Source organism: Puma concolor, chromosome C2 (genome assembly GCF_028749965.1).
Source record: "Puma concolor isolate L17-30 chromosome C2, mPumCon1.1.hap2, whole genome shotgun sequence".
In the NCBI taxonomy this organism is placed as follows: Eukaryota; Metazoa; Chordata; class Mammalia; order Carnivora; family Felidae; genus Puma; species Puma concolor.
Window position 1 is genome coordinate 71,472,182 of NC_141675.1, and position 27,359 is coordinate 71,499,540.

Consider the following 27,359-nt stretch of genomic DNA (forward strand, 5'->3'; position numbering starts at 1 on the left):
CCCAATGGAATGTACTTTAAAAGATTGGAAACAGAATAATTAAATTTATATGTGTGTATACACACACACACACACACACACACACACACACACACACACCTATTAGCTCAAGGAAAAGAAAACATGAAGTCTGGAAGTAATAGAAAAAGAGGATATACATATGAAGAAGCACATCTCAAAAACATGGAAGGCTTTGATGGACAAAAGGCAGAAAAATGGCTGGGTTTTTTGTTTTGTTCTGTTTTCCTTTAAAGTTTATTTCTTTTTTCTTTTTTTAATTTAAATTTTAGTGAGTTAACATACAGTGAAATATTGGTTTCAGGAGTAGAATTCAGTGATTCATCACTTACATACAATACCCAGTGCTCATCACAAGTGGCCTTCTTAGTACCCATCACCTGTCTAGCTCACCTCCCACCCACCTCCCTCTGTCAACACATAGTTTGTTCTCTATCATTAAGTCTCTTGTGGTTTATTCCCCTCTTTTCTCTCCCCCCCTTCCCATATGTTCATCTGTTTTGTTTCTTAAATTCTACATATGAGTGAAATCGTATGGCATTTGGCTTTCTCTGATTGACTTATTTCACTTAGCATAATGCATTCTAGCTTCATCCACCTCAATGACTGTTTTAATCAATGCCACTCCCAGCTCTGCCGTATGAGATAACAATTTTTGTGTTCCTGGAACAGAAATATATAGCAACTCTGCTCATTTCAGCTCACCTGACCCTCAGCCATCCACTGCCCCATAGGTTCATCCCCAAAAGGATGTAACAGAAGACTCTTTTCCTTGAAGTCTGGAAATGAGAGCTCTTAGTGTCTCAAAAGTTTGAAGTCTTTCTGGAAGTAATACTAAATTTGTTGGTGGTAGAGTCCAATGGACACTGACAGAAAAAGGAAGACAGGAGCCTGCTCTAGCCATGTTTCCCTAATTTAGTTGGTTTCAATTGGTCATTTAGCTTCCTAATGCTGGCTACCTCACAATCTAAGCATATTGTAGCCATAACTATATTCCCACATATAGCCAAAATATATTCCTACATAAAAGGAATATATTTTGTGACCCTAATAAATCCAAGAGACTGAGCCTACAAAGATGAATGTGGTCTGGCTCTTACTGTTAAGCAGCTCAGTATTCGTCAGACCAGAAAGACATAAATGTAAATATTCAGTATGTTAAGTATTATGTATGAGTTTCTTAAGTATCCCCCAAGTAACTTCAGATACACATAATTGTTTACTTTTATTCATATCTTTCCCACACCCTCCAGGCCCCCCTCACCTTTCACACATTCCGTACCCTTTGCAGATCTGTCTTCTTGCCCTCTCTGTTCCATCCAGCACCCTCACTGTCTTTTGTTTCTCTGATGAGAAAAATCTCATTAAAATCCATGGTGTTACTTGTTCTGGAAACCAATGATGCTCAGATCTAAATTTTCATCTCCTCTGCCACTACTTTTTTTTTTTTTTTTTTTTTTTTCCAATTCCTCTTTATCTAACCCCTGAAACACTGGGAGAGTTCCAGAATCAGCCTCTACCTCCAGACTTAAACTTTTCTAAATAATCAACCACACTAACTTGAGTGATCTTCCTAAAGTACAAATGAGATTATATCATTTCATTCTTTAAATTCATTTAGTGGTTCTTCTGACTTAAGAAGACACACAAGATCCTTTACCTACAGCCCCTGCCTACCTAACCAGCTTGCTGCCTGCCATCCCCCACCCACCAGATCCTAGAATCCAACTATTCTCAACTACTCCTATTCTGTCACATTCTGCTAGATACTCTTCTCTTTCTAAATTGTTTGCTCATCAGAAACTCAGTTCAGTCTGCTATAGGACCCTTAACCATAGCCAATGAAATCAAGTTATGGCCTTCAACTGGCACACTTCTACACCACCTTCATGCTTATAAATCATAGCCTAGTATCATTTATCTACCATCAATCTGCTGAATGCCCAGCTCAAGCAATACCCAACACAGTGATAGCCAATTTGCCTGAAACCATTACTCACCACCCCTCCAAAAAATTTGCCAATAATTTCGACGAGTTTCTCAAATTTAGCTACGTACCAAAAACTTAGTATGCTCAATGTAATCCTACATAATTCTACAGGTTAGCAGACTGCCAATCTGTGCCATATGCTGATTTCTCCTCTTCAATTTTCCCCCAGCAGAAGGTCCCACCATTTTTACCCAGATGCCTCCCGTTGCAGTAACAGGACCAGAGCAGAGACAAATTAAACATTTTGTAAGATGATGTCATAAGGACAAAATAAAAACTTTTCAAATGAAACTTCAAAAAATCTTCAAAAAGCTGTTAAAATTCCTGTCCAAAATTAACTACCATAACCTTATAAATAGTTAAAAGAAATTTGGTTAATTGATAAAGTTAACAAATCAAAGTAGTCAATATGAAATTTGTCATAAGAATATCAATGATGCTAAAATGTTAGCAAAATGGCAATGACTCTAAAAAGGTTTTGAAAAAATTAATATAAACTGAGATTCTTCCAAATCAAATGCCAATTTTTGTTATATCTATTAGAAGAATATATTCACACACGCAGTCAAGAAAGATATATCTATGAATATATTCATAAGAATATATTTATAAAAAGACTCAGTCTCCCTAGGAAGCTTAGCTTTAAAAAAAATCAAAGAGATCTTACAAAGCTGCTAAAAAGAATATATTCACAAGAAGAATTTACTTTTTGATTGAATGTGTTCTTAAAATATCCATAACAGGGGCGCCTGGGTGGCGCAGTCGGTTAAGCGTCCGACTTCAGCCAGGTCACGATCTCGCGGTCCGTGAGTTCGAGCCCCGCATCAGGCTCTGGGCTGATGGCTCAGAGCCTGGAGCCTGTTTCCGATTCTGTGTCTCCCTCTCTCTCTGCTCCTCCCCCGTTCATGCTCTGTCTCTCTCTGTCCCAAAAATAAATAAACGTTGAAAAAAAAATTTTTTTAAATAAAAAAAAAAAATATCCATAACAAAAAGGTATCCATATTCATTTACCATACTTAAGATAATACTCCTTTAAGAAGTCTTTGTTAAGTGTGTAAATGTGATAAAGTAGGCAAACTATTCATTTAGCAAACTGATCCTTCAGTAGATTGGCTCTTGGTGAATGAGCTGTTCACTAACTGATCCTTTGGCAAATGGCTGCAGCACACTGACTTGCTTCTCTTCTGTATTCCTCTCAAATCAATTTCAGTGGTCTCTTACCCAGCCCCACAGGACATGCCTTACTCACTTTGTATCCCCAGAACTCAGCACCATATAGTTCATCTGATGAGGACTTAAAAATATTGACAAACAAATGAATTAATAAATAATCTTTACCCTGCCTTAACCTGAATATTTTCTCCTGGCAAGCTAACTATCAGGAGAATCTGAATTTAAATAGGGAAGGCTAGGGAGAAAAATCTTACACATTTTACTCTTTATATCCATGTTTGTATATAGATAGTCTTGTAAATAATTTGCTTATGAACTATAGCCTCAGTGCTAATATCAAACTTTAAGAAACTATCCAAATATGGAGTTTGAAATAAAATTATATTGTGCTGACTACTGTTGGGGGGGGGGGGGGGAAGGAAGCTTTATTGGATAATTGATAATCCTTTTTTATGCAAGATATTTTATTATACTTGGATTTGCCTTGTAGATTTATTATGAGACTTTTATTGTACTTGGATTTGCCTTGTACCTTTATTAATAACGCCCATTCACCAAAAAGATTTGGACAGAATGCCCCCTGCACACGTAGTAAAGACTATACATTATCTACTATTTGTTCTGTCAACATCTATAAATGTTGACTTATATCCACTATATTGATTCATAGTTCATCCTGAAGCCACGACTGCCTCAACAGAGCTCAAATGTACTGCTTTTCCAGAACACACCAAAGCTAGATCTGCACCAAGCTTAGAAATCCAAATTCCTGGAGCACCTGGATGGCTCAGTTGGTTAAGTATCCAACTCTTCATTTTGGCTTAGGTCATGATCTCATGGTTTGTAGTTTCAAGCCCCACATCAGGCTCTGCACTGACAGTGTGGGGCCTGCTTGGGCTTCTCTCTCTCTCCCTCTCTCTCTGCCCCACCTCCACTAATGCACTTGCTCCCTCACTCTCTCTCTCAAAATTAAACATTAAAAAAAAATTTTTTTAAGAAATCCAAGTTCCTGCTCTATACCTACTGTTGTTGGACATCGCACATGTTCAAAACTGAATTTGTAGTCCTGCTCCATACTGATTCTTCCTCCCAAGACTGTACTTCATTGAACTGTACTGGCCTTCATTCCCTTATTTCTCCTCTGCCCCCTTTCAGGTAGATTCATAGAGAATAAATGCAAAGAACCAAAGGGAGATGAAATACTAGCTCTGTTAGTGCTGGCACAGTAATTTCCAAAGTACAAGCTTTCCTGGTATGAAACCAGAAACATAGCACTGAAGACAGCTTGGCATGAAAGAGCCCACCTAACTGACCACTTGGTTTCGGCTATGGATACTGCCCTCCCCCACTGGGGCTTACTACCTGGAGATAGGAAAGTCAAGGCACCCCAGGCATAAACACAGACAAGTCCAAAAGGATTTTTAAAAAATTGTGCCATACATGAACAATGACATTCAAAGTCACCCAAAAGATAGACCTGGCCCATGACTGTCATGCTCTGGTCCATCTCATCAGTCAGATTAGTCACTCCTCATCTGAGCTCAGGACACTATGCTTGTGGGAGAATCTGTGATGCACCCTCAGCCTCTCCCTTCTTAGCCAGGGCAGCAAAAGTCCCTTCTTTGGGACCCTGAAGAGTAAGAACAGAAGAATCCCAGTTTTAACATGTTCTACCAATCCCCGGTGATCCAAGCCAAGTACTTGGGCCTAAATCTAATCTACATCCTTCCTCTGACTTCCTCATCATCCTCTACATTCTATCAATCATCAAACCCTAAAGTTTTACCTCTACATATTTCTCCATACATCCTTTTCTCTCCATCTATCCTACTTCAATCCTATATCCAGGCCTTATCACCCTTTGCCAACACTACAGTAACAATTTCCTAGTTCTTTCTGATTTGTTTTGTTCTATTTCTAATCTAATCTCCACACTGTAGCCAAAGTGATCATTCTGAAACTCAATTTTGATTATGTCACTTTTTGACTGCTTCCCGTTAACTACAGGATAAAGGCCAAGCTCTTTAGAAGGTTTTACAAAACACTTCATGACCTAGTGCCTTTCCAAACTCACCTGCCCCATATCCCCTGTCCCACACTCATGTAATAGTAAAATGCTTGTAGTTTTTGACAGTCACCTTGCAGTTCCAAATCTTCATCCCTTCCTTCATGTGATTCCTTCTGTTTGAAATACCCTAGAGTCCCTGTCTTATTTGGTTAACTCTGATTCAATCTTGAAGATTCTGCTTAAGACATTACCTCCAGGAAGCCTTCCCTAACCTTAACGCCTATTGCTTCCTGTCCTGCTCCCTCCAGGCTAGAGAACTTACTTCCCTTCTGTACTCACTCTGTGAATCGCTCCATCATTGAATTCACTACCCTTTGTTGATATTTATTTTCATGCCTTTCTTGGGCAGGGGCCATATCCCCAGGAAATAGACTTCCAGAACTTGAGATAAATTTGTGGACTTAAACTGAATTCCTTGTTTTTCCAAATTATTCATTCCTTAATTTATCCATGAATTCAATAATAATTTACTGATAAATTTCATGAGTATGTCCCACTCGACTCATCCACTTTCTTTTGGCTGAGTAATATCCTAATTTCCCAAATACCTTTGGCCTATGTGGAAACCAACCATTTTCCATCTTTAGAAATTCCAAAGCATATGAAGATCATTTGTCACCCATTTCCAAACTGTGATTTGTTTTTAAATTACTCATTTGAATCACTTTTATATGCTTCTTGTTCTGGTGACATAACTGACTGATTACACTGCATCTTTCACAGATATGGGCTGACATAAGTGATGTGGAGTGACAGTCTAATCCTCTGGAACCGTCAGACTACTGCTTTCTCTTTGCTGGCTTCCCTCTGCAGGAAATGCAAATTGTAAAGGCAGCCATCAGAATTAAATACATTTTGATAAATAATAGCCTAGTAACATCACATTACTTTTACAACAGGTCTATTTTTTAAGTTTATTTATTTATTTTGAGAGAGAGAGAGAGCAGAAGCAGGGGAGGGGCAGAGAGAGAATCCCAAGCAGTTTCGGTGCCAGCACCACAGAGCCTCATGTGGGGCTCAAACTCACAAACTGTGAGATCATACCTGAGCCAAAATCAAGAGTCAGATGCTTAACCAACTGAGCTGCCCATGTGCTCCTATAACAGGTCTTTGAAGCCACTCAGTTTCTTCCTGCTTACTATTGGCTTTAGCTGCTAATGGGAAAAGATTTTTTTTTAATCAAGTTAATAAAGAGTCAAGTTTAAAGAGCTTTTATATAAATCTTATATTTTCCAAAGGAAATCTCAGGAAACAAATGCAGAAACTTAGAAGGTGGGCGGTGGACAGTCTATGGAAGTCTAAGCACAGCAGCTAGTCTGGGGGCACTAGACTTGGGAACTGGAGAATAATGAAAGATATGAACTCTCAGGGCTTCTGGCGATGATGATAATGAGCAGCCCAGAGTGAGGGAGGGTGGAGGGGAGCCAAGAAGGACAAGACCACAGAAATATGGCTTCTATTTAGCTATGATTCTCCTACTACAATGGGCCCACTCTTTAAGGAAAGATTAAGATTTGTATAAACTACTTCATGAAAAGAACTTTAAATAATAATAAGCTAATTGGTTAATTTCATACTCCAATAACTAAATTAATAAATACTCTACCCTAAAACCTTCTGGAAATATATTAAGCTAATACACTTTTTCACACTTCCACAGAGAATCAAAATATCTAACAACCAGTCCAGAATGAACTAGCCAACCAAAAAGGATGCCAGGCATCAATATCAGTAAGGCCATCCTGGAGCACAAACCTAAATAGAAGCCCTGAATGTATACACAATTGTACAAGTAACAGGCATCTCTTCCTTGCCCTGCAAAGTTCCATTCTGGATTTCACTTTGGTTTCTTTTCCAAGCAACAAGAATGACTAGTGATAAAAATTTTTAAGGAAAATCTGAAGTTATTCTTGTGTATATTGGCTTTTTTGCCTGAAGCTAAAAAAAAAAAAAAAAAAAAAAAAAGCTCTAAGAGTTTCTGTCTCCATTTTCAGCTTTCTATTTGAAAGACCCTAAAGGCCAACAACAATACCCCTACTCCTGGACCCCTGCAATCCAAAACTTGCTTCTCAGAATAGAAACTAAAGGAAGTCCTGAGCTGCTCCTTCCCCAGTCACCTGCTTTACCAAATCCTACACTTCTCACATATCTCTCCAAGCATCCAGCACCCCAGCAATTTCTTCTTTTTTGTCTTCTCTTCCAGATCTTCTTTCAAATCCAGTCTTCTGCTCATAAGCTTTTTACATTATTCATTTCCCTGCCATTCTGTCCTTTAGAAATTCCTTGGAAGATTGTAGCAATTTTAGGATACTTTGATGCACCTGTCACGGAACTATAGCTTCCCACCCCATTTTCCAGTGGGAGCACTTGTTAAATGCTTCACGTCAGTCATTGTCTTGGATGATTTACTTATGTCATTTCATTTAAACATTACAATGCAGTTAAACATTATTCCCACTATGCAGGAAACTGGGAATCAGAAAGGATGAGGAACTTGCATTGATCACACAGGTAGTCAGCAGGGAAATCAGATTTTGAACACAGGAGCCAGTTTGGTCCAGTCTCATGTCCCGTCTTACTCTATGTTTCTGCTGTAAAAATTTTTAAAAAATACTAATAAAAGTAGTCAAAGTTATGCAGTCTGGCCCTTGACTGACATTTTTCAAAACTCACTCAAGTGTTTACATCTATGAGAAAAAAGACTGGGTCACTACTCCACATTTTCATACTGCTTATAAATCTCAAGCCAACAGCGCCCTAAGCTACCCTAAACTTGAGAAAAATGTTAACCAAAATAATTTTTGTCTATTACTACTGAAGGGAAATAAGGTATTAAGTTGATAGATTTCTGAGGTATACTGCCATTTATTTGAATTAATGCTCCATTAGGTATTCAGAGAGTATAAAACGATCAATAACGATCAGCTGGAGGTTAAATGGCAAATCCAAAAGCATTCTTTTAAGAGTTGAAGGAAGTTCTTTCTTTCTTCAGATTTAAGAGGAGGAAAAAGGTGCTTACAACCAGACATGGGCCCCAAGAAAAGAAGGGGGACTTGTTTCTGCTCAAGGTTGGTGCATGTGTGTGTTGGGAGATAGTTGTCACATGGTGGGATCCAACTGCATTCAGGTAGGTTTAGAGGGCTCCTCTGAAAAGGAAGGAAAGCATGGGCAGAAACTTACCCACTCTCTAGGAGTGTGCTGATTAACTGTGAACTTCATGTAAGACTGTATTATTTTCAACCTCAGAAATATTTACCAAAAAATCAGGGACCACGACCTCCTGGACAAAAGGAAAACTGTCACAGCACTGAAAGCAGGAGAGGACCGGGCCATTCTCCTGGGACTGGCCATGATGGTCTGCTCCATCATGATGTACTTTCTGCTGGGAATCACACTCCTGCGCTCATACATGCAGAGGTAATGCCATTGGGTGGTTGGGACACGGTCGTTCGTCTTCTCCTTCTCCTTCCTCTCCCATAGCTTATCAACCCTAAAGTCCTCTTCCTCACCTCCTTTCCCAATAATAACTATTAGCAGTGACTGGCATGTAATATTTTTAATAATGCTACCGAATAATAATGATAAAAATAGTACTACCTACGATATGCAGGAACTTCCCTTCCCATACATGACTTGCTTAACGCTCACACATATGTTATAAAGGCAGTATGATACGAATATGCTCCTTATAAGAATGGCAAAACTGAGGCTCAAGATAAATCTAATTTGCCTGATATCACACAACTCTAGCATATGGCAGAGGTAAGATTCAAACCCCCATCCCACTAATCCCAGAGTCCCTATTCTTGCCTCTTCACACCTTTGTTCTCCACCATCATTCTTTTCCAGCCCACACCCCTCTTCATCACCCCACATGTCAGTGGTTCTCAACTGCACATTTAAACTTCCTGAGAAACTTTAAAAAATACTGATGCTCAGTCACCCCTCCCCCATCCTCCCAGAAGGTCAGATTTAATGGCATATAGTAGGACCCAGTCACCAACATCTTTCAAAGTTCCCCCAGGCAATCCTAACGTGCTGTCAAGGCTGAGAAATACTGCTATGCATCAACTTTTAACAGTAGCAGATTTTGAACTCCTTTCATTTTAATATTTGCCCTAGGTTTACTGAATAGATAGGGAGGCAAATAAATACTGAGACAGCAAGTGTATTCCCCCTGAGTAAGCCACATGATAAATCCCCACAGCCTCTCTAGCTAACTGTTGTCCATACATTGGACACTTTGAGCACAGGGGAGACCAGCATTGCTGTAACTAATGGGGAAAGTCTCACAGTGGTTTGGCTCAAAGGAATGAGGCCCTTTCAAATGAAAAATTGAGATTTTGATCTGAAAGAGAATCAAACCATTTTGTGGCATTCATTTATCCACCTAAATTAATACTTTCATTTTAGAAGCAAAATCTAGCTGAAAGACAGTAATTTGCTAAAATTAAGGCATCATCTTTCCCATTTGTGGCTGCTCTGCTCTGTGTCTCTGATGCCTTCAGCTGTGCTCCTTCTCAATGAAAGCGCTGATGCCTCAGGCCTGAGTGTTCACTGTTTCCAAAACCGCTTTCAGATCTTCACATCTGTGCTTAGAACCATCTAAGACTTTTTTTTCCCCTTTGTATAAGCAAAATCTGACCATCCACATCCTAGGAAAATACAATTTGCCACGCCAGAGGGGGTCAGGGCCAGTAACCTGCCTCCGGCATAAAGCTGGACATGAAAAGGGAAGTCAACACATGTCCAGCAAAAGGAAAGGGTATTCATCTGTGACGAAAATGTGCTGTTTTCCGATCACAATGGTAATCAGCTTATACCCAGAGGCAAAACTTTGATTGCTTGTGTGTCTCTTTTTAATCACAAATGTTACCCTTGATCATAAAATTACATGTATTTTAGAAGGAAAACTGGCCAATGGGCAGCTGGAGGTTTGTTTACTTTTTCTTTTTTGATCTTTCTAATAGAGGTTCCCAGGACACTGACATGAACCCATTATCTCCATGGAAGGGCCTCTCTTCCACTGTGTTCAAAGGGTGTCAGCGCAGTACCACGGAATAAGCCTGGGCCTTAGAGAAATGCCGGACTGGGTAGAATCGCCATTTCCATCGCTTTACTAGCTGTGTGCCCTTGAATGTTTCCTGATTTCTCTCTCAGTAAACTCACCTTAAAAAAATTCAATACCCAACCTATAAAGTTTTGGAAATGTATACAAAACACCAGTTAGGGTGAAGACAGATGCTACAAGTGATTGGTTTTGGTACAATGAAAGGGTGGAGTTATCTTTTCTCCCTTATTAGAAAGACCATACAAAGAAATGTATCACTGACCTCGTATCTATCAAGTTAGATGTCAAGTCCGCCCACCCCTCTGCCATCTTCCCTCCGCTTCTCTCTTACACCTCTGCTACCTACAAACTAGGCAGACACTGCAGAGGTGAGGACTGGGGTGTGACGGCTGACAAGATAGGAATGCAGGGTGATTACAGGTGTGATATAAAAGATGCCTTATGCGTACCAGCGAATTTGATAAAAAAAAGTAAAAATCTAACTTAAATCAAGCATTGGATATTATAGTACATCTGATAGAAGTCACTGGAAGTTTTCAGGTGCCAGGCAGTTTATCCATCTTTATATTGTACTTTGCCTAAAGCTGCTCAATTCAAAGGCATAAACTCTAACAAATAGATTGTACGATAGATTTGGATTCTTCAGGTTAAGGAGCTAACAGATGATCCCCTCTGATTATGCCTTCCCCGCCCTTAGTGTCTGGGCCTGTGTTTATTCTCCCCTCTCTCTGTAGCGTGTGGACTGAGGAGTCTCAATGCACCTTGGTGAATGCGTCCATCACAGAAACATTTAACTGCTCCTTCAGCTGTGGTCCAGACTGCTGGAAACTCTCTCAGTACCCCTGCCTCCAGGTGTACGTTAACCTGACTTCTTCTGGTGAAAAGCTCCTTCTCTACCACACCGAAGAGACCATGAAAATCAATCAGAAGGTAGGAGCTTGGCACACACACACACACACACACACACACACACACACTGCATTTCGGTCACCCCCACAGAGCTCCTGCACTCGGCCCTCTGAAGTCCTCCCATGCCGGCATTTCAAAGGAAAATACCACTGGAAAGCGGGCCCTGCCTCATCCATTCACAGAACTCTGTGACTCTTGCCTGGGAGACATTTATTTTCTGTGCATGTTGTGGACAGATCATTCCCCCATTTTGTGGTAGTGTGGATTTACCCTTTACTTTCATCTAGGAGAGTAAACATTCTATCATTTCTACACAAATAGACTAGGTCGTTCAAAGCAAACATGCAGCTTAGTCCAAGTGGTACAAGCCAAAACAAAAACAAAAAAACAAAAAAGAGGTATTCGTCATATACCTGAGAGCACTAGGGTAAAACTGCCTTTTGCTTGCCACAGGGACATAACTTAATCCCTCAGAGCTTCAGCTTCCTTTTCTCTAAAAGGAGAAACATAACAATGACCATCTTGCAAAGTCATTTGGAGAATCAGAGCTGTGTATGTAAAGTGTGGAGCAGACCATGGTGCTTGGCACAGGGGAGACCTTCAATCCATGGTCACGGTGTGTGTGTCTGTGTTTCTCTCCTCATATGCACTAAGTTCAGAGAGGCTGAATTTTCTAGCACCGATATATTCAACTCCACAAGGTAGATGGACAACAAAAGTGTATTGTGTGAAAGCTGTCCAGAACACTTGCATTTCTAAGGTCTGAGATGATGAGTAACGTGTCAGCAGGACCAACCTGCTATTATCAATGTTAAGTTAAATATATTGAGTATAGGATTTATGGTAGCAATTTAGATATGCCAAGACCACCTGATGTCACTCTCCAGTAGGATAACTGGCTCTCATTACTAGGATACAGCCTCATGAACCGTACTGTTTCTGTAAAAACTTTTATTTCCATCACAATTATCAGCACCTAAATGATACAGGTTATATGTATTGAAAAAAAATGCAGTAGTTTGGAAATTAGACACTAGAACATAGGACCTGTTTTGTGTTATATGGACACAAAGTAAGAAAATCCACCTTGCATTTTGGCCACAATAACTTGAAAGAATCCTTGCAGATATCTCTGAGGACTGAACATAATGAATATTTCAGAGACCATCGTTTGAAAACGTCTGCTCTGATTTCCTTTCGTTTGTGGCAGCTACAAGTAATACCAATCCTAACCCTGTTCTGCAAATACATAAAGCTTGGCTCTTGCACAAGTGTTTGTTTTTCAAGATCTTCCCTCAAGTCAGATCTTTAAATCAAAACTGACCTGTAATGGCAAATGCCTATAAAACTCTCAGATCTCTGTGGAACTGGAAATTGGCCAAAGTTGAAGAGGCATCAAAAAGTAGGACAAATTTCCCTTTCCTCATTTTGACATTTTATCACTACAGCCCTGTGAATTCATTATTTAGGCTATAAACAGGGAGTGAACCTACCATAGAAAGTCTCAGTTAAAAATTTAGGACCAGTATCTGTCTGTTGTCAGCATGATACTAGGTCATTGTTTGGTTTATTTGCCCCATTACCTTGTTTTTAACCATGGATTATAACATACAGAAACATGCAAGAAATCAAAGAGTGCAGCTCAAGTATTTATCACAGAGACCACCACAAGGGTAAAGAAATAAAACATTTCCTACACCGCAAAAATACCCCTCACGCACCCTCTCAATAATAGGCTGTCTCTTGCCAAAGATAACAACCATCCTGACAATACGGTAATTACTTTTTTAAATTTTTCTTTGTAGTGTCAGCACCTAAGCCTATATCCTGAAACATTATCTTTTAGTTTTGCCTGGTTTTTAAACCTGATATAAATGGAATTATACAGAATATTTCCCTTTGTGTCTGACTTCTTTCACATAATACTTAAGTTTGTTAGAGCCATTCCACTTGGTGAAGGTTCATTCATTTCCATTACGGTATCATATCCCACTGTATGACCATGCCACTTTATTTATCCATTCTACTGTTGATGGACATTTTGAGTCCTGTACAGTTTGGGGCTATTACAAATAATTCTGCCATGAATATTCTTGTATATGTCTCTTGGTCACAAGCATGCACATTTCTGTCAGATATAAACCTGGGAATGAAATATCTAGATCAGAGGGTACACACATCTGAAATTTTTGTAGATAATATCAAATGGTTTTCCAAAGTGCCTGCCCAGCTACACTCCCACCAACTCTAAAGACATGAGAGTTTTTATTGTTTCAAATCCTTACTGACATCACTATCATCTGCAATTTTAACTTTAGCTAATGTACTGATATTTCTTTGGGATTCTGATGACTAATATTGTCACATTCCTTTTCATTTATTTATTGGCCATTTGGATGTTCTCTTTTGTACAATGTCTGTTGAAGTCCCTTGTCCATTTTTCTATCAGATTATTTCTTCTTCATATTCATTGTAGGAATTCTCTATAACTAGATATGAACCTCTGTTGGTTACATGCATTGTAAATAACTTCTCTCATTCTGTGGCCTTTTCAATTTCTTCATGATGTATTTGAATGAAAGAGCTTTCTAATTTCAGAATAGACAAATTTTTTTGTCAGTCTGTTTTTGCTGTTGTGGTGGTTGTTGTTTTGGTGTTTGGGTTTGGGGGGGGGGGGTTGGTTTGTTTTGTTTTTCTGGTATTTTTTTGTCCTGTTTAGGAGTCTTTACCTATCCTGAGTTCATGAACTCACTCTCCTAAATTATCTTTGAGAAATGTCATTATTTCTCCTTTCACATTTAGAATACGATCTGCCTGGAATTGATTTTTATGAAAGTGGTTTCTTTCCACTGCCCCCACCCCACACACACCCCCACCCTCCAGCCACCACCTCCCACCACCACACCCGCCACTCCCCACACACCCTCACCCCCTGGCTTCCCAAGACTTTATTAAATTCAAGTTGGTTAGCATAGAGTATAGTATTGGTTTCAGGAGTAGAATTTAGTGATTCATCACTTACATGTAACACCAAGTACTCATCACAAGTGCCCTCCTTAATGCTTATCACCCATTTAGAACCATCCCCCACCCACCTTCCCTCCAGCCTGGTTTCTGGGTTTCTCTTTTTTTCTCATGTGGATAGCCATTTGACCAAGTCACTTTATGAAAAGACCACATTTTCCTCACTGGATTATTTTATAATCTCATTCCCCCCTTTTTTTCTTGGATGTTATCTTTTGTATTAGTATTCTTTTAGGATTTAGCCTACAGATTACAACTTGTGATCTTGACTAAGGACATTAAAACATCTTAACTCCTACTTACTATCTTCCCAAGGTGTATATTATTATTTTATTCTATATATACTTTTTTTTCTTAATGTTTATTTTTGAGAGCGAGAGAGACAGCACAAGCGGGGGAGGAGCAGAGAGAGAGGGAGACACAGAATCCAAAACAGGCTCCAGGCTCTGCGCTGTCAGCACAGAGCCCAACATGGGGCTCGAACTCACAGACCACGAGATCATGACCTGAGCCGAAGTCAGACGCTCAACCGACTGAGCCACCCAGGCACCCCTTCTATATATACACTTTAAATTCATGCAGACATTATTATTGTTTTTGTAGGTGGTAGATATTCATTTAGATGTGTCCTCATGATTCTCTATTTTTATTATCATTCATTCCTTCCTTTATCTCTGTTTTTCCATCTAGGATCATTTTTCTACTACATAAAGAATACTCTTTAGTATTTGCTTAGTGCAGTATCTGCTCTAACAAATTATCTCAGCTTTCATTTGTTTGAAAATATTTTTATTTCATTTTTATTCTTGAAGGATACATTCACTGAGCCTGAACTTGGCTGTTATTTTGTTTCTGCACATCAGAAACATTCCATTGTCTTCTGGTAAGCTTTATTACTATTTAGAAATCAACTCTCAGTCTAATTGCTGCTTCTTTGAAGCTAATCTTGGTTTATTTTACAGATCATTTTATTTGGTTTTCTATAGAGTAACTCTTAAGTGGCAGAGAGTGCATTTATTTTTATTTAGCCTGCTTACTGCTTCCCAGGGCTTCTTTTGCTGTTCCTTGATGTTTTTCCTCAATTTCAGAAAGTTCTCAGTCAGTATTTCATCAAATATTCTCTACTTTGATTCGCTCCTGTTTCTCCTTTTGGCACTCATACTGGCCATATCTCTCTTTTTTGTAGCTATCCTCTGTTTAATCTCTCAGTGCTTCATCCCCAATACTGACCTATCTTCTAATTTGTAATTCATTCCTCAGCTTTGACAAACCTACTGTTAAACCTACCCATTGGGTTCTTAGTTTCTCGTATTGTATTTTTCATTTTGGGAATATCCATTTGAGTCTGTTTTATCATTTCTAGTTTTATGAAATATCTCATGCTTGTCTTTTAAATCCTTCAACATTAAAAGTAAAATTATAGTTATTTTAAAGTTTATCTTGATGACTTTAATATCCAGAGACACTAATGTGTTATTTTCTTTTCTTCTCTTGTATGTTTTCATGTTTGTCTTGTAATATCTGGTTATTTCTTATCAGGTGTCACATTTGCAAAATTATTTATAAAAATAATTTTAAGCCTGGGATGATGTCATGATGTCATCTTTTCCAAATAGTATTTCTATTTGTTTCTGCCAGATTCCTGAATGTATGAGCCATACGTGATCATGTCATTCTGACTTCATAAACTGAGATATACAAGTCTGAATTGAAGTCTTTTGGAGATATACTTCAGGTTGCCATTATTCCTAGAATGCAGTCCCTTCAAGGTCCCAATACAGTGAATGGGGGGGGGGGGGCATTGGGGCCCCTACCTGATAGATCTTCAATGATGGTTCCTGCCCCTACCTCTGCAAGGCTGTCAAAAATTCTGTTCGGCTTTCTAGGCTTTCAGTCCCCTTCTAGAATCAGCACATACTCCCAAAGGAAAGGTGGCACCAAAGGTGGCTCACCCTTCTGGCCCCACAGCTCTTCACACTCTGGACAGCTGTCCTCTGCCTTTAATCAGAAGCATATTTGGGGGGCACCTGAGTTAAGTCAATCAATTAAGCATCCGACTTTGACTCAGGTCATGATGTCGCAATTTGTGAGTTCAAACCCCACGTAGGGCTCTCTGCTGACAACTCAGAGCCTGGAGCCTGCTTCAGATTCTATGTCTCCCTCTCTTTCTGCCTCTCCCCTGCTCGCACTCTGTCTCTGTCTCTGTCTCTGTCTCTGTCTCTGTCTCTGTCTCTCTCTCAAAAATTAATAAACATTTAGAAAAAAAACAAGTATATATATTGAAAATACAGTTACCTCCACATCAGAAGGTCATTAAACCACAATCTTCATGCAACATGGGAAGTATTCAGGATTTCCTATAGAAAACATAAAAATATTCTCTATGTGGAGCTCTCCTTCCTATTACCCTCCCACAAGCTTACAGTCTGCCCCAGAGTTGCCAAGAAATGGGCATCGTTTTATTGAGATACATAAGGCACCACTGACCATGTTTGATCTGAGAAAACAGGAGGCAAAAGGATATCAGTCAGGCTGTCTGTATCTTTGTAGAAAATATCCAAAAGAATTTTATTTTTAAATTTTCAATATTCTTTTTTTTTTAAGCCTTTAAACCCAGTGCCCAGCCTCTTGTCAATATTACAGTTGGAGCTGCTTAAGCTGATAAGCTGGCATGCTCTTGTAGAGCAATTGGCTGACTGTTCCTGTTTGCTGCAAGTGGGCTCAAGGGCCCCTGCCTCTCAAGGCCGCAAGGCCGTCAGAGGAATCACAAACAGTGGCTGACGATTAATTCACTATGGTTGTTAAATTCCTCAATGCTGATCTCCTTTGGAAGTTTAAAACCTATTCTGCCCACCAGGGATTCTCAAAACATGACTCGGTAGTTTGAGAGTGGATTTAAAATGAAATTTGGTATAAAGCAAGAAAACATATTCATTAAAGGGGTTCTGAACTCAATGCCAATGTGTCTGGGGCGGGAAGAGATGGTGTTTCCCACACCATCAAGTAATCCTCCAAAACCAGCTGAGTGTCCTACAATTCAACTCAAATCTGACACTATCTATCCAGAGATAGCATTAGATTCCTTACATTAAGAGCCTGTTCCAAAAGACTGCCCTCACCTCGAGTTCAGATGCCAGTCACAAGCCCAGGTTGTCAGAGATTCCAGCAACCCCTTCCTTAAGTTCAATTAATTTGCTAGAGTAGCTCACAGATGCAGAGACACATTTTGCTTATTCGATTCCCAGGTTGTTTTAAAATTATAGAACCCAAGAACATCCAGATGCAAGAGACATATAGGGCAAAGTATGGGGAAGGGCACAGAGCTGCTCCAAGCATGCCATTCTCCCCAAATCTCCATGTGTTCACCAACCTGAAAGCTCTCCTAACCCTGTCCTTTGGGTTTTTATGGAGGCTTCATTATCTAGGCATGATTAATTAATCCATCAGCCATTGGCAGTTGATTCACTCTCCAGCCCTTCTCCCAGGAGGTCAGGGGGGTAAGACTGAACATTCTAATACTCTAATCACATAGGTGGTTCTCCTGGCAACCAGCCCCAGTCCATAAGTGTGGTCCCAAAGTCACCTTATTAATCTAACAAAAGACGCCTTTATAGCTCTTATCACTTAGGAAATTCCAAGGGTTTTAGGAGCTCTGTTCCAGAAACAGGAACAAAGAACAAATATTTATTTCTTATTATAAATCGCAATATCACATCCATTCTTTGGTTATGTGGGATAGTACCATATTATATTATATTTTATGTACAATTGTCATAGGGAAGACAGCTATTATTGATGTAAAAAGTTCTATAAACTAATCAATTATTTGCAACTCCAAACTCACCATTGTCCCTCACTTTGTCACCCATTTTGAAGCCTTTGGGGTTTACAAAATGCAGAGAATATACGTATCTAGACAGGGATTTCTCAACCTCAGCACTATCGATATTTGGGGATGTGGGGGTGCAGGGGATAATTCTTTGTTGTTCTGTGAGGGTGGCTTCTGTCCTGTTCAATGTAAGATACCTGGTCTCTTATCTAGATGCCCCCTAGATGTCTAGCATCCTCCCCTCTCCAATTGTGACAACTAAAAATGTCTCCAGACAGTGGCAGAACAAGACTTTATGTAGCTTTGAATTTAGATGCTGTAAGATCCTAAAATCCTAAGCAAAGTTTGGAAGCACTGAAGTCCTCTACATTGTATTGGTAGGGTAAGGGTAAAAGGGAAGAAACACGAGTGAAGTTGAAAATCTAGACAGGAAAGAAAAGAATCCGATATTTGTCAAATGTCTGCCATATATAGTGTCCCCAGCACTATGCTAAGAACTTTACAAAAATCATCTCATTTAATCCTGACTAAAACCATACTCCTAAAACAACAGTCAAATTTTATCAAGAGTTTACAATGTTCCAGGCACTGTATCATATTAAATATTTTACATGAACTCACTTATTTTTTTTTTTTACGTTTATTTTATTTTTGAGACAGAGAGAGACAGAGCATGAACGGGGGAGGGCCAGAGAGAGAGGGAGACACAGAATCTGAAACAGGCTCCAGGCTCCCGACGCGGGGCTCCAACTCACGGACCGTAAGATCATGACCTGAGATCATGACCTGAGCCCAAGTCGGACGCTTAACCAACTGAGCCACCCAGGCGCCCCTGAACTCACTTATTTAATTACAGCAGCAACCCCACATTTTAGGTACCACTATTACCTCCACTTTTTTCAGTAATGGAACTGAGCTCAGAAAATGAAATAATTTTCCTAAAGTCACACATTCGCTAATTAGGTCTGAATAAAACTCGAAGTCTCTTCATCTCATCCTATTGTTAAAGAGGAAAACATGAGAGCATCCCCTTGAGAGGATGAAAAAATCTAATTCTATGAAATATTTATCCTCTGATAATACGTTTTAGTGCACAGGTGAGAATCCATGCCATTCCATCATATCCCAAGAGCTGCTTAGAATCAAAAGGCCATCGCACACAGAATAGAATTATCTGTGATCCATGGGGAAGGTCAGGGCTGTGTATTCATCACCAGTTTCCAAGAATAGATACTAAACAGATAGAAGTGAACCCTGAAAGGGGGCAGAAGACATGCCTGGAAATATGACGTATGAAATCCCCATAATTAGCACTTTAAATTGAAGGATATCTATGAGACTTTTGCTAAAGCTACCTATGGACCAGAGATTCAGTAATGCTTTTATGATTGACAAAGTTTAGTCACTTCTTGCCAAAACTGAATTCTAGGACATCCCAGGGCACCTTTGTGCAGAAATGAAAGAATGTGCCCAAAAGGAGCCTGAACTAAGCATCAAGAAGAAAAGCATGGAGACATAATCTATTCCTTTCCAACTGCTGAGAAAGAAGATCATGTCAAAGGGCAAGGTCAGAGGACGTGTCTGACTTACTCTAATCCTAACTGGATACACTGTGAACTGGGAAGGGGGATGCCTCTGTGGTTTAGCCATCTCGGGTATTGACTAATCTCAAGACTTCAGATGGCTTGTATTTAGTTAGTAGACTTCCTGGGTCCTTTTAGCTTCTTCTCTACTTCAAATCAGGCAGAAATGCCGTAACAGCGTGGCAGCTCTGGGAAACACAAGAAAGAAACACTTCTCTCCGGAGGGACCTATGTCTCGATACTGAAAGGAACATTAGCGCATAGCAGAGTGTGAATGCTGTTTTCCTTTCCTCTTCCAAACAATTCAAACAGTCCCGCTTGCCAAGATCAAGCAGACAGTAGATTTTGTGGGATTTTTTGGGATTCACTTTTTTTTAGAAGCCACGATAAGGAACAAGAAGTCTCAAAAGGGAAAGAAAACAACATCCCGACTGACTCTCTCTCTCATCTCTTTTGTCCATCACTTATATCCAAAAAACTCAAAAGTTTAAAATACACTTGTGGACTGGAGTAACCCAGGGCTTCCAGCAGGTGATCTCTATATTCTCTCAACATGCGGATCCTTTCTTCTTCTCCAGCACAGAACACAAACCCTGGCATGTCACACAGTGGACCAACTTCATCTCCACATGCAGGACATTCGTTGTTTGAGGACACGAGAAACAATTCCATCTGACTCTAGAACCAAGAATATCTATGTTTCACATGAGCAATCTTTATGTTTTTATCTCATGGCCATGGTGGGCTTAGGATGCCCTGGCTACTAACAAGTTCTGAGAGCAAATTCGTGGTCCCCCCTATGGAGGATATATCTTTACTGAAAACCTCATTAGCTTCATTCCTGGTCCCACTGTTATCACCCCATCCTTGCTTTATAATCTCTTCCTGTTTCTTTCTAATGATCTGCCTTGTATTATTTATGTTTTTTTTTTTAATGTTTACTTATTTTTGAGAGAGAGAGAGAGAGAAAACAAGCAGGAAGGAGAGGATGGGGGGCGGGGGCAGGGCAGAGAAAGGGAGACACAGAATCTGAAGCAGGCTAGGCTCCAGGCTCTGAGCTATCTGCACAGAGAGCAATGCAGGGTTCAAAGTTATGAATCGTGAGATCATAACCTGAGCCAAAGTTGGATGCTCAACTAACTGAGCCACCAAGGTGCCCCTATTATTTATGTTTTTGATGCCTGTGTCTAGCATGCCATTAGGCACATTAGAGACATTCAACATTGATTGGATTTCATTAAACTTCTAACCCCTCTCTGAAATAAAACTCTTCTCTTTTTCTAAAAGAACAAATGAAGAACAAACCCTTCCCTTGAGGCGATACAGAGAATTGATAGCCCCTTTCCTACCAATATAAAAAAGAGAGGCTGGCCAGTGAGGTTACTCAGCCAAACCATCCCCTTCCCACTGCCCCCCACTTCTCCCCACACCTTTTATGTTTAGGGTGAAGGCCTGTCACTATTTACTTTATACATGCTTAGCAAAGCATGTCTAAGCAAAGGCCAACAGATAGTTCCTCAAAACTTCTGTCCATCATCAGAATAAAAATAACTCCAGTGATATCAAAGATTCTGGAAGTGAGGTTAATAAAAGCGAATTTTCAGCCACTTTTCAAAGAATTGTAGAAAATATGCAATGCTGGGTCTTCATTGCCATGTAAGGGCCACAAGACAAGTTGTCAGGACCCAGGTTTCTTCAGCTAAGAGAGGAAAGGCCATACCCCTGAGCCAGCTTGATGGTTTTCAATACCAAAGAGAATTTAAGGGATTTGGGAAAGCAATAAGGTTTGTTAACAAAACTCAGGATTGAGAACAGGTATGTGAGACTATGTCTTCCACTGAATGAGCATCTCAGAGGCTTGAAAGGTTTATATATTCATATGTTAAAACACAAAAGAAAGAATAACTCAAGGCCATGGTAAAAAAATTACCATATTTTTATTAGTACTTAAGTGTGTTGTGTGTATAAAATTATAACCCATATGTTCCTTTATCATATATATCATGCAGAGTCTAAAAGTTAAATCTTTCTTAACCCACCCCTCCCACTAAAAAAAGAAATGACCTAAAATGCTGGGATTTTTATCTTTTCAATCCACATTATATTTTCCAAATAAACATAGATCACTTAGTAAAGTTTCCATTTGCTGAAATGCATTCTGTGTATTTTAAACCAAACACAGAAAATGATCCTCCAAGCATGCGATAAAATCATAAGATCATTAAACCTTCACCCCAAATTCACACCAGCCTCAGGAATGTACACATGGCTAAGGTTGAGCCATAGAGACAGAAACCTAGAATCCTAGTGTAGGATTCAGCATAATGTCAACTCTCCTGGGACACAAAAGCAAGGACCATAACATAAAAGCCATTGAACGGCACTCCCCCTGTGAAAACCACATAACTAATAATTTTGCCCTCCTTAGAAGTTTCGTAGTTTAGTATGCAGCACTTGGTTGAAGACTTTAGAAGATCATGTGGACAATGTGATATTCCAATAAGAAAGTACATAAATGAAAATGTATTGAGGCTTTAGGCATATTCATCATTTGCTCTTCACACAAAGCCTGCCCGGAAGGCTCTGTTAACCCCTTTGTACAGATAAAGAAGTTGATTCTGAGGAGCCAGGTAAATTGCCTATAGAAACACAGTAACCAGATCTCCTGAACACAGCTGGAGCTCATTATGCTACCGCATGCATTGGTCATGACAAAAGAAGGATTCATCAATAATAAAAGTAAATGAATGATTGACACTGGCAGAGTCAGTCCAATCTATATAGAACATGCCTTATCTGGCCATTCCAAACGTATATGAGACCCTGATAGTTTGAAACTTTAATAAGGAATAGTAAACCTGTACTAGATCCTTCCTAGACAGTCTCAAAAGTACTTTATATCAGGACACCTGGGTGGCTCTGTCGGCTAAGCATCTAACTCTTAATTTTGCCTCAGGTCATGGTCTCATAGTTCATGGGATCAAGCCCTGCATCAGGCTCCGTGCTGACAGCATGGAGTCTGCTTGGGATTCTCTCTCTCCCTCTCCCTGTGCCCCTCCCCTGCTCATTCTCTCTCTCTCTCTCTGTCTCAAAATAAATTTTAAAAAAACTTTTTAATACTTTACATCTCATTTTACTTGAAAGAATCTTACTTGGTGACAGAATTATTGTCATTTGACTGACAAATGTTTCTTCAAAAAAAAATTTTTTTAAGCCAGATCAATTCACAAGAGCATAAGAAAAACTCCATTTTAATGGAATGCCAATTTTACTGAGATCATTTCAATAATTTGGTACTGTTAACCACTGAAACTACTACTATAAACTGTCTTGGCACAAAAATATACAGAAGCCTGATGCATTTATGATCTAAATTGGCTCTGTTCAAATTCAGCTACAAATGGCTTGTCTGTGATGTCTTTAATGCTTTGCTTCAGAAAACATTTTTTAAAGCTATAAAGACATGAGGCAGCTTTGAAGAAGAAAAAAATAACAAAGGTAGGTATCTCCATCCTGCCTTAAACTCTTTTGATCCAAAAGGCATCCAACTGGTAGAAAATTTGTTTCATGGAGTCATAGGCTAATTTTGTACTAACTTGTAACTCACTGAGAAATTCTGCTTTTTTGGAGCTACTTTCAGACCCTTAATGTTGTTCTAGTGCCAGCTCTCTGCTGTACTCATATTTATGAATGTACTCACGTTTATTCTTAGCTGATTACACGGGAAGGTGTCAACCAGCCCTGCTATGAGAACATTACTTTAAGCCTGGTTTATGATAAATACCAGCATACTCCATCTCCATTCTTAACTAAGTAAGAATCTTCCTGCTGTTTATAGTCAAAGAATCCAATGATTACAGCACTGTAAACAAAATAAGGGAAAAAGACTAATCCAAACATACTCCATTAGCGAAACCCATTCTATTTCTTTTATATTTTTTTCCTGTGAAATCTACAGGTCTAAATTGTTCTGGAATTCCAGAATGTACCTTAAAGGTCAACAATACCCCACCTCATTTTGTGTCTCCACATACAGTTGTGTGAGTTGTGCACTGCACAACCTTTGGGATACCAGTCACACTAAAAAGTCATAGATGTGAATATTTGTAAGCACAACTTGTAAGTTGGTAATAGCAGTAAAATATGTGAGGCTTTTTCATAAAATAAGTGTATTAGGACAATTTTTTGACAGAAAAATAATAGTGTTCCAAAGAGGGGACACAGCTGTCTAATTTACACCAAAACATTATATAGATTAGCAGTGATCTTGTCACAAACCAATTCAATTCAGAAAAATCAGTTAAATTAATCATTTGATAATGTGTATAACAATAAGGCAGGGATTTTTTTTTTCCTGTTGAAAGGCAATTATGATAAAGAGGGGAAAGAGTTAGCTAAGGACTCACACATCTCCCTGGAAAGTGACTTAAATCACTGTTAGGGTGGCCAGTGACACAGGTGGCAAAGAATTGCACAGAGTGAAGCAACAAGCAAGACAAGAGTTTATTTACTCTTCAAGGGAGGAGAGAGGCCAGCCCACGTTTCTGTTAGGCTGGGCCTTTTAAGGGGTTTTGAAGGATGTGAAACGGTTGCAGCTATGCTCTGGGGAGAGTGTGGGGCAAGGGCAACTCGTGGCCAGTGGAGCAAGTGGGGGCAGGTTTCTCAAGGGGCTCTGACTGGGGCTCATCTGGGATGTGTGTTGTGGTCAGGCTAGAGAAAAATATGTTTTGTAGTTGGGGTCGATTTTCTAAGAATGTAATGCCCTGGGATCTAGAAAAACAAAGAGTTAGGGCCTAGTGCAGATCCCTGTGAGTTTTGTCTGTAAGGGTGGCTGGGGTGGGAGGGCAGGAGGGAGTTTGAATAGATTTCTTTCAATCACTTTTTTCCTAACTTTTTAAAAAATCAGTTTTGTCACTGCCCATTGACAGGCCAAGGGAAAGGGGGCACAGAGATTTCATCCTTGAAGACTCCTTTTTAAATGAGGAAAAAATGTGTTCCAAAGTATATGCAATAAATAATAAAAACTGAGGAGTTGGGGCAAGGCAGGGAAGAAAAAGAGACACAAAGAAAGCAATCCAAGAATATAAGTATGTAGGAGGAAAGGAGAGACATGTAGAAGAGATACAACAGTAAAGATAAGAGAGGGGAAAAGTTCAAAGGAAATATAGTGTAAATTTTCAGATGAGCGCTGCTTGAAGAGTAAACTCATTTGGTTCTGTTTTATTTTTCGCTGGCTTATGGAAAAAGTTGCTTTGTCATGCTATCATGCTCACTGAGCATGAACAATTCATCACGGCTCTTTAACTAGTCAGTTTCTCTACCCTTTCCAGGATTCTTTTTCAGCAACTCACCAGAGGTATAGCTATTTCCTTGGCTACTATAGCAAGGTGACCAAGGTGACTTGGCTGAATAAAGTAAGCCAAGCAAAAAGAGAATAAACTACTTTCCCTGAGAGAACTGGTAGCTTTTGATATTATATGGACAGCCGTGGATAGACAAAAGACAGAAATTGACATTCTGATTCCATGGAAAAGTGTGTTCAGTAGGGAATAATTAAAACTCACCATGCTACGGTAAAAAGAATCCATCAGAGTCATCCAATTCTAATCAATAATCAAACTATATATGGGTGAACTATTTAGGTCCATCTGGGTCAGATACCTAAAAACATTGTCTTCATTACTGTGTGAGATCTTAGGGTTTCTGGAGGCACTGGTTTGAATACGAAAAGAAAAACCATCATGATTATTTCACAGCTCATTAAGCTGACCTCAATATCCCATCCCCTCCTAGAACCAGACATACGTAAATACACAAAGAAAGTATCTTCTGGTGACAGTTTATCTCATTTTCCACAGTGCTCCTATATACCTAAGTGTGGAAAAAACTTTGAAGAATCCATGTCCCTGGTGAATGTTGTCATGGAAAACTTCAGGAAGTATCAACACTTCTCCTGCTATTCCGACCCAGAAGGAAACCAGAAGAGCGTCATCCTCACCAAACTCTACAGTTCCAACGTGCTGTTCCATTCACTGTTCTGGCCAACATGTATGATGGCTGGGGGCGTGGTGATTGTAGCCATGGTGAAACTCACACAGTACCTCTCCCTGCTCTGTGAGAGGATCCAACGGATCAATAGATAAAAGCAAAAGGGATGAGATCGTTTTCTTTAAAGCTCAAATACTGTTTTCTTTCATTCTTCACCAAAGAACCTTAAGTTTGTAATGTGCAGTCTGTTATGAGTTCCTTAATATATTCTTATATGTAGAGCAATAATGCAAAAGCTGTTCTATATGCAAACATGATGTCTTTATTATTCAGGAGAAGAAATAACTGTTTTGTGTTGGTTGGTTGTTTTCATTATCTTGTTTTGATGCTGGAACTAGTACTTCCTTCTCTCGTTCCGCCAAAACAGGGCTCAGTTATTCATTTGCCAAGCTTTGTGGAGGAATGTAGACAATATCAATGCGATAAGGTCTGTGTTCTCAATTGTCAGATCTCTTGAAGACATTTCTGCAATATTTTTCATCATTCATTGTTTACTAAAGCTGCAGCCAAAAATGTTCTTTCTTTTCTTACTCAAAACTGAGCCCTGTAGCAAGTGAAGGGACCAGATTTCCTAACTAAAGGATGTTAAGCATTTTCCTTATATTTCTACCATATCACTGTAAAGAAGGGAGAAAACCCAGACAGTTATTTCTCTTTTATTATTTTCTATTCATAACTTCAGATTTTTTAACTGATTTCCAAAAATAAGCTGTTTTCATCAACTGATTCTATAATCTCTTCCTGTGATTTAAATAGAAAATGAACAGAGCCCTTTTCCATTTAAGACCCTGCTACTGTGTGAGGAGATAACACTTACAAAGAGTTTCATTACCTGTGAATTGACTGAATGTTGAGTAGGTGCACCACTGCAATCCAGGAAAGTCTATGTCACTAAGATATTTATGTGAAAATCTTTATTCTATTTCAAGTCAACTGTTAGATGGTAAAATTAAGATCCTACTTGCTGGCCAAGACTGGTAGACTGATTTCAGTGGGTAAATCTACTGTGGCAAATTAACGTATTGCAATGTTACTCTTTGGGAATTTATGTTTAACTTAACGAGTATGTAGTCTCTCTTTCTGACAAGTGTTCCCCATTGGGATTTTAAAACTATGTGCACAGAATATTTGTCTCCTCTACATGTTTTATTTTTCTATTTACAATTCTCTTATTTTTTGCTAGATTTTATACACAGAGTAGACTTTTTTCCTAACACACACTTAAAATGAATAACAGCTCTAAAGGAAGACTTTGTTCACAATGCCATTTACTTATTGTGTTGAGGGGGGCGGGGTGGAATGAGGGATTGATTTTAAACGAAAACATTCCATCTTTTATTTAACATCAATATCAAAAGGGAAAGACACACATCTATCTTTCTCATCTATATTTAAGTACCCTTTTGTAATGTTGTATCAAAGTTTTCTACAAATTGGAAAATTTTACAAAACATATTTGTGGAATGAATAGTGAAACTAATCTGATGAAGTGGAAAATATCCTGTAATACTGTAATTCATAGTTTGACTTTCCATAAGCACATAAATCCTTAGGGTATAATCAGGACTTCAAATGTGTAATTAAAATTTAAACAAAAATCCATGACATCAGCAAGATTTGAATACCTCTTGCGTTCTGTTTTAAGC

At 39.2% G+C, this 27,359-nt stretch overlaps 1 protein-coding gene across 3 annotated transcripts in view; it reads left to right on the forward strand.

The window, feature by feature from the left end:
- The window catches only part of KCNMB2 (potassium calcium-activated channel subfamily M regulatory beta subunit 2), a 236,473-nt gene extending 209,146 nt beyond the window's left edge, over positions 1 to 27,327 (forward strand). For all 3 annotated transcript variants that reach the window (XM_025913842.2, XM_086674761.1, XM_086674760.1), the window contains exons 3-5: positions 8,496 to 8,666; positions 11,055 to 11,250; positions 25,524 to 27,327. In XM_025913842.2, coding sequence (XP_025769627.1) covers positions 8,496 to 8,666; positions 11,055 to 11,250; positions 25,524 to 25,808 — 652 coding nt within the window. In that variant the 3' untranslated portion in view covers positions 25,809 to 27,327. The remainder of the gene's footprint in view (positions 1 to 8,495; positions 8,667 to 11,054; positions 11,251 to 25,523) is intronic.
- The last annotated feature ends 32 nt before the right edge of the window (positions 27,328 to 27,359 follow it).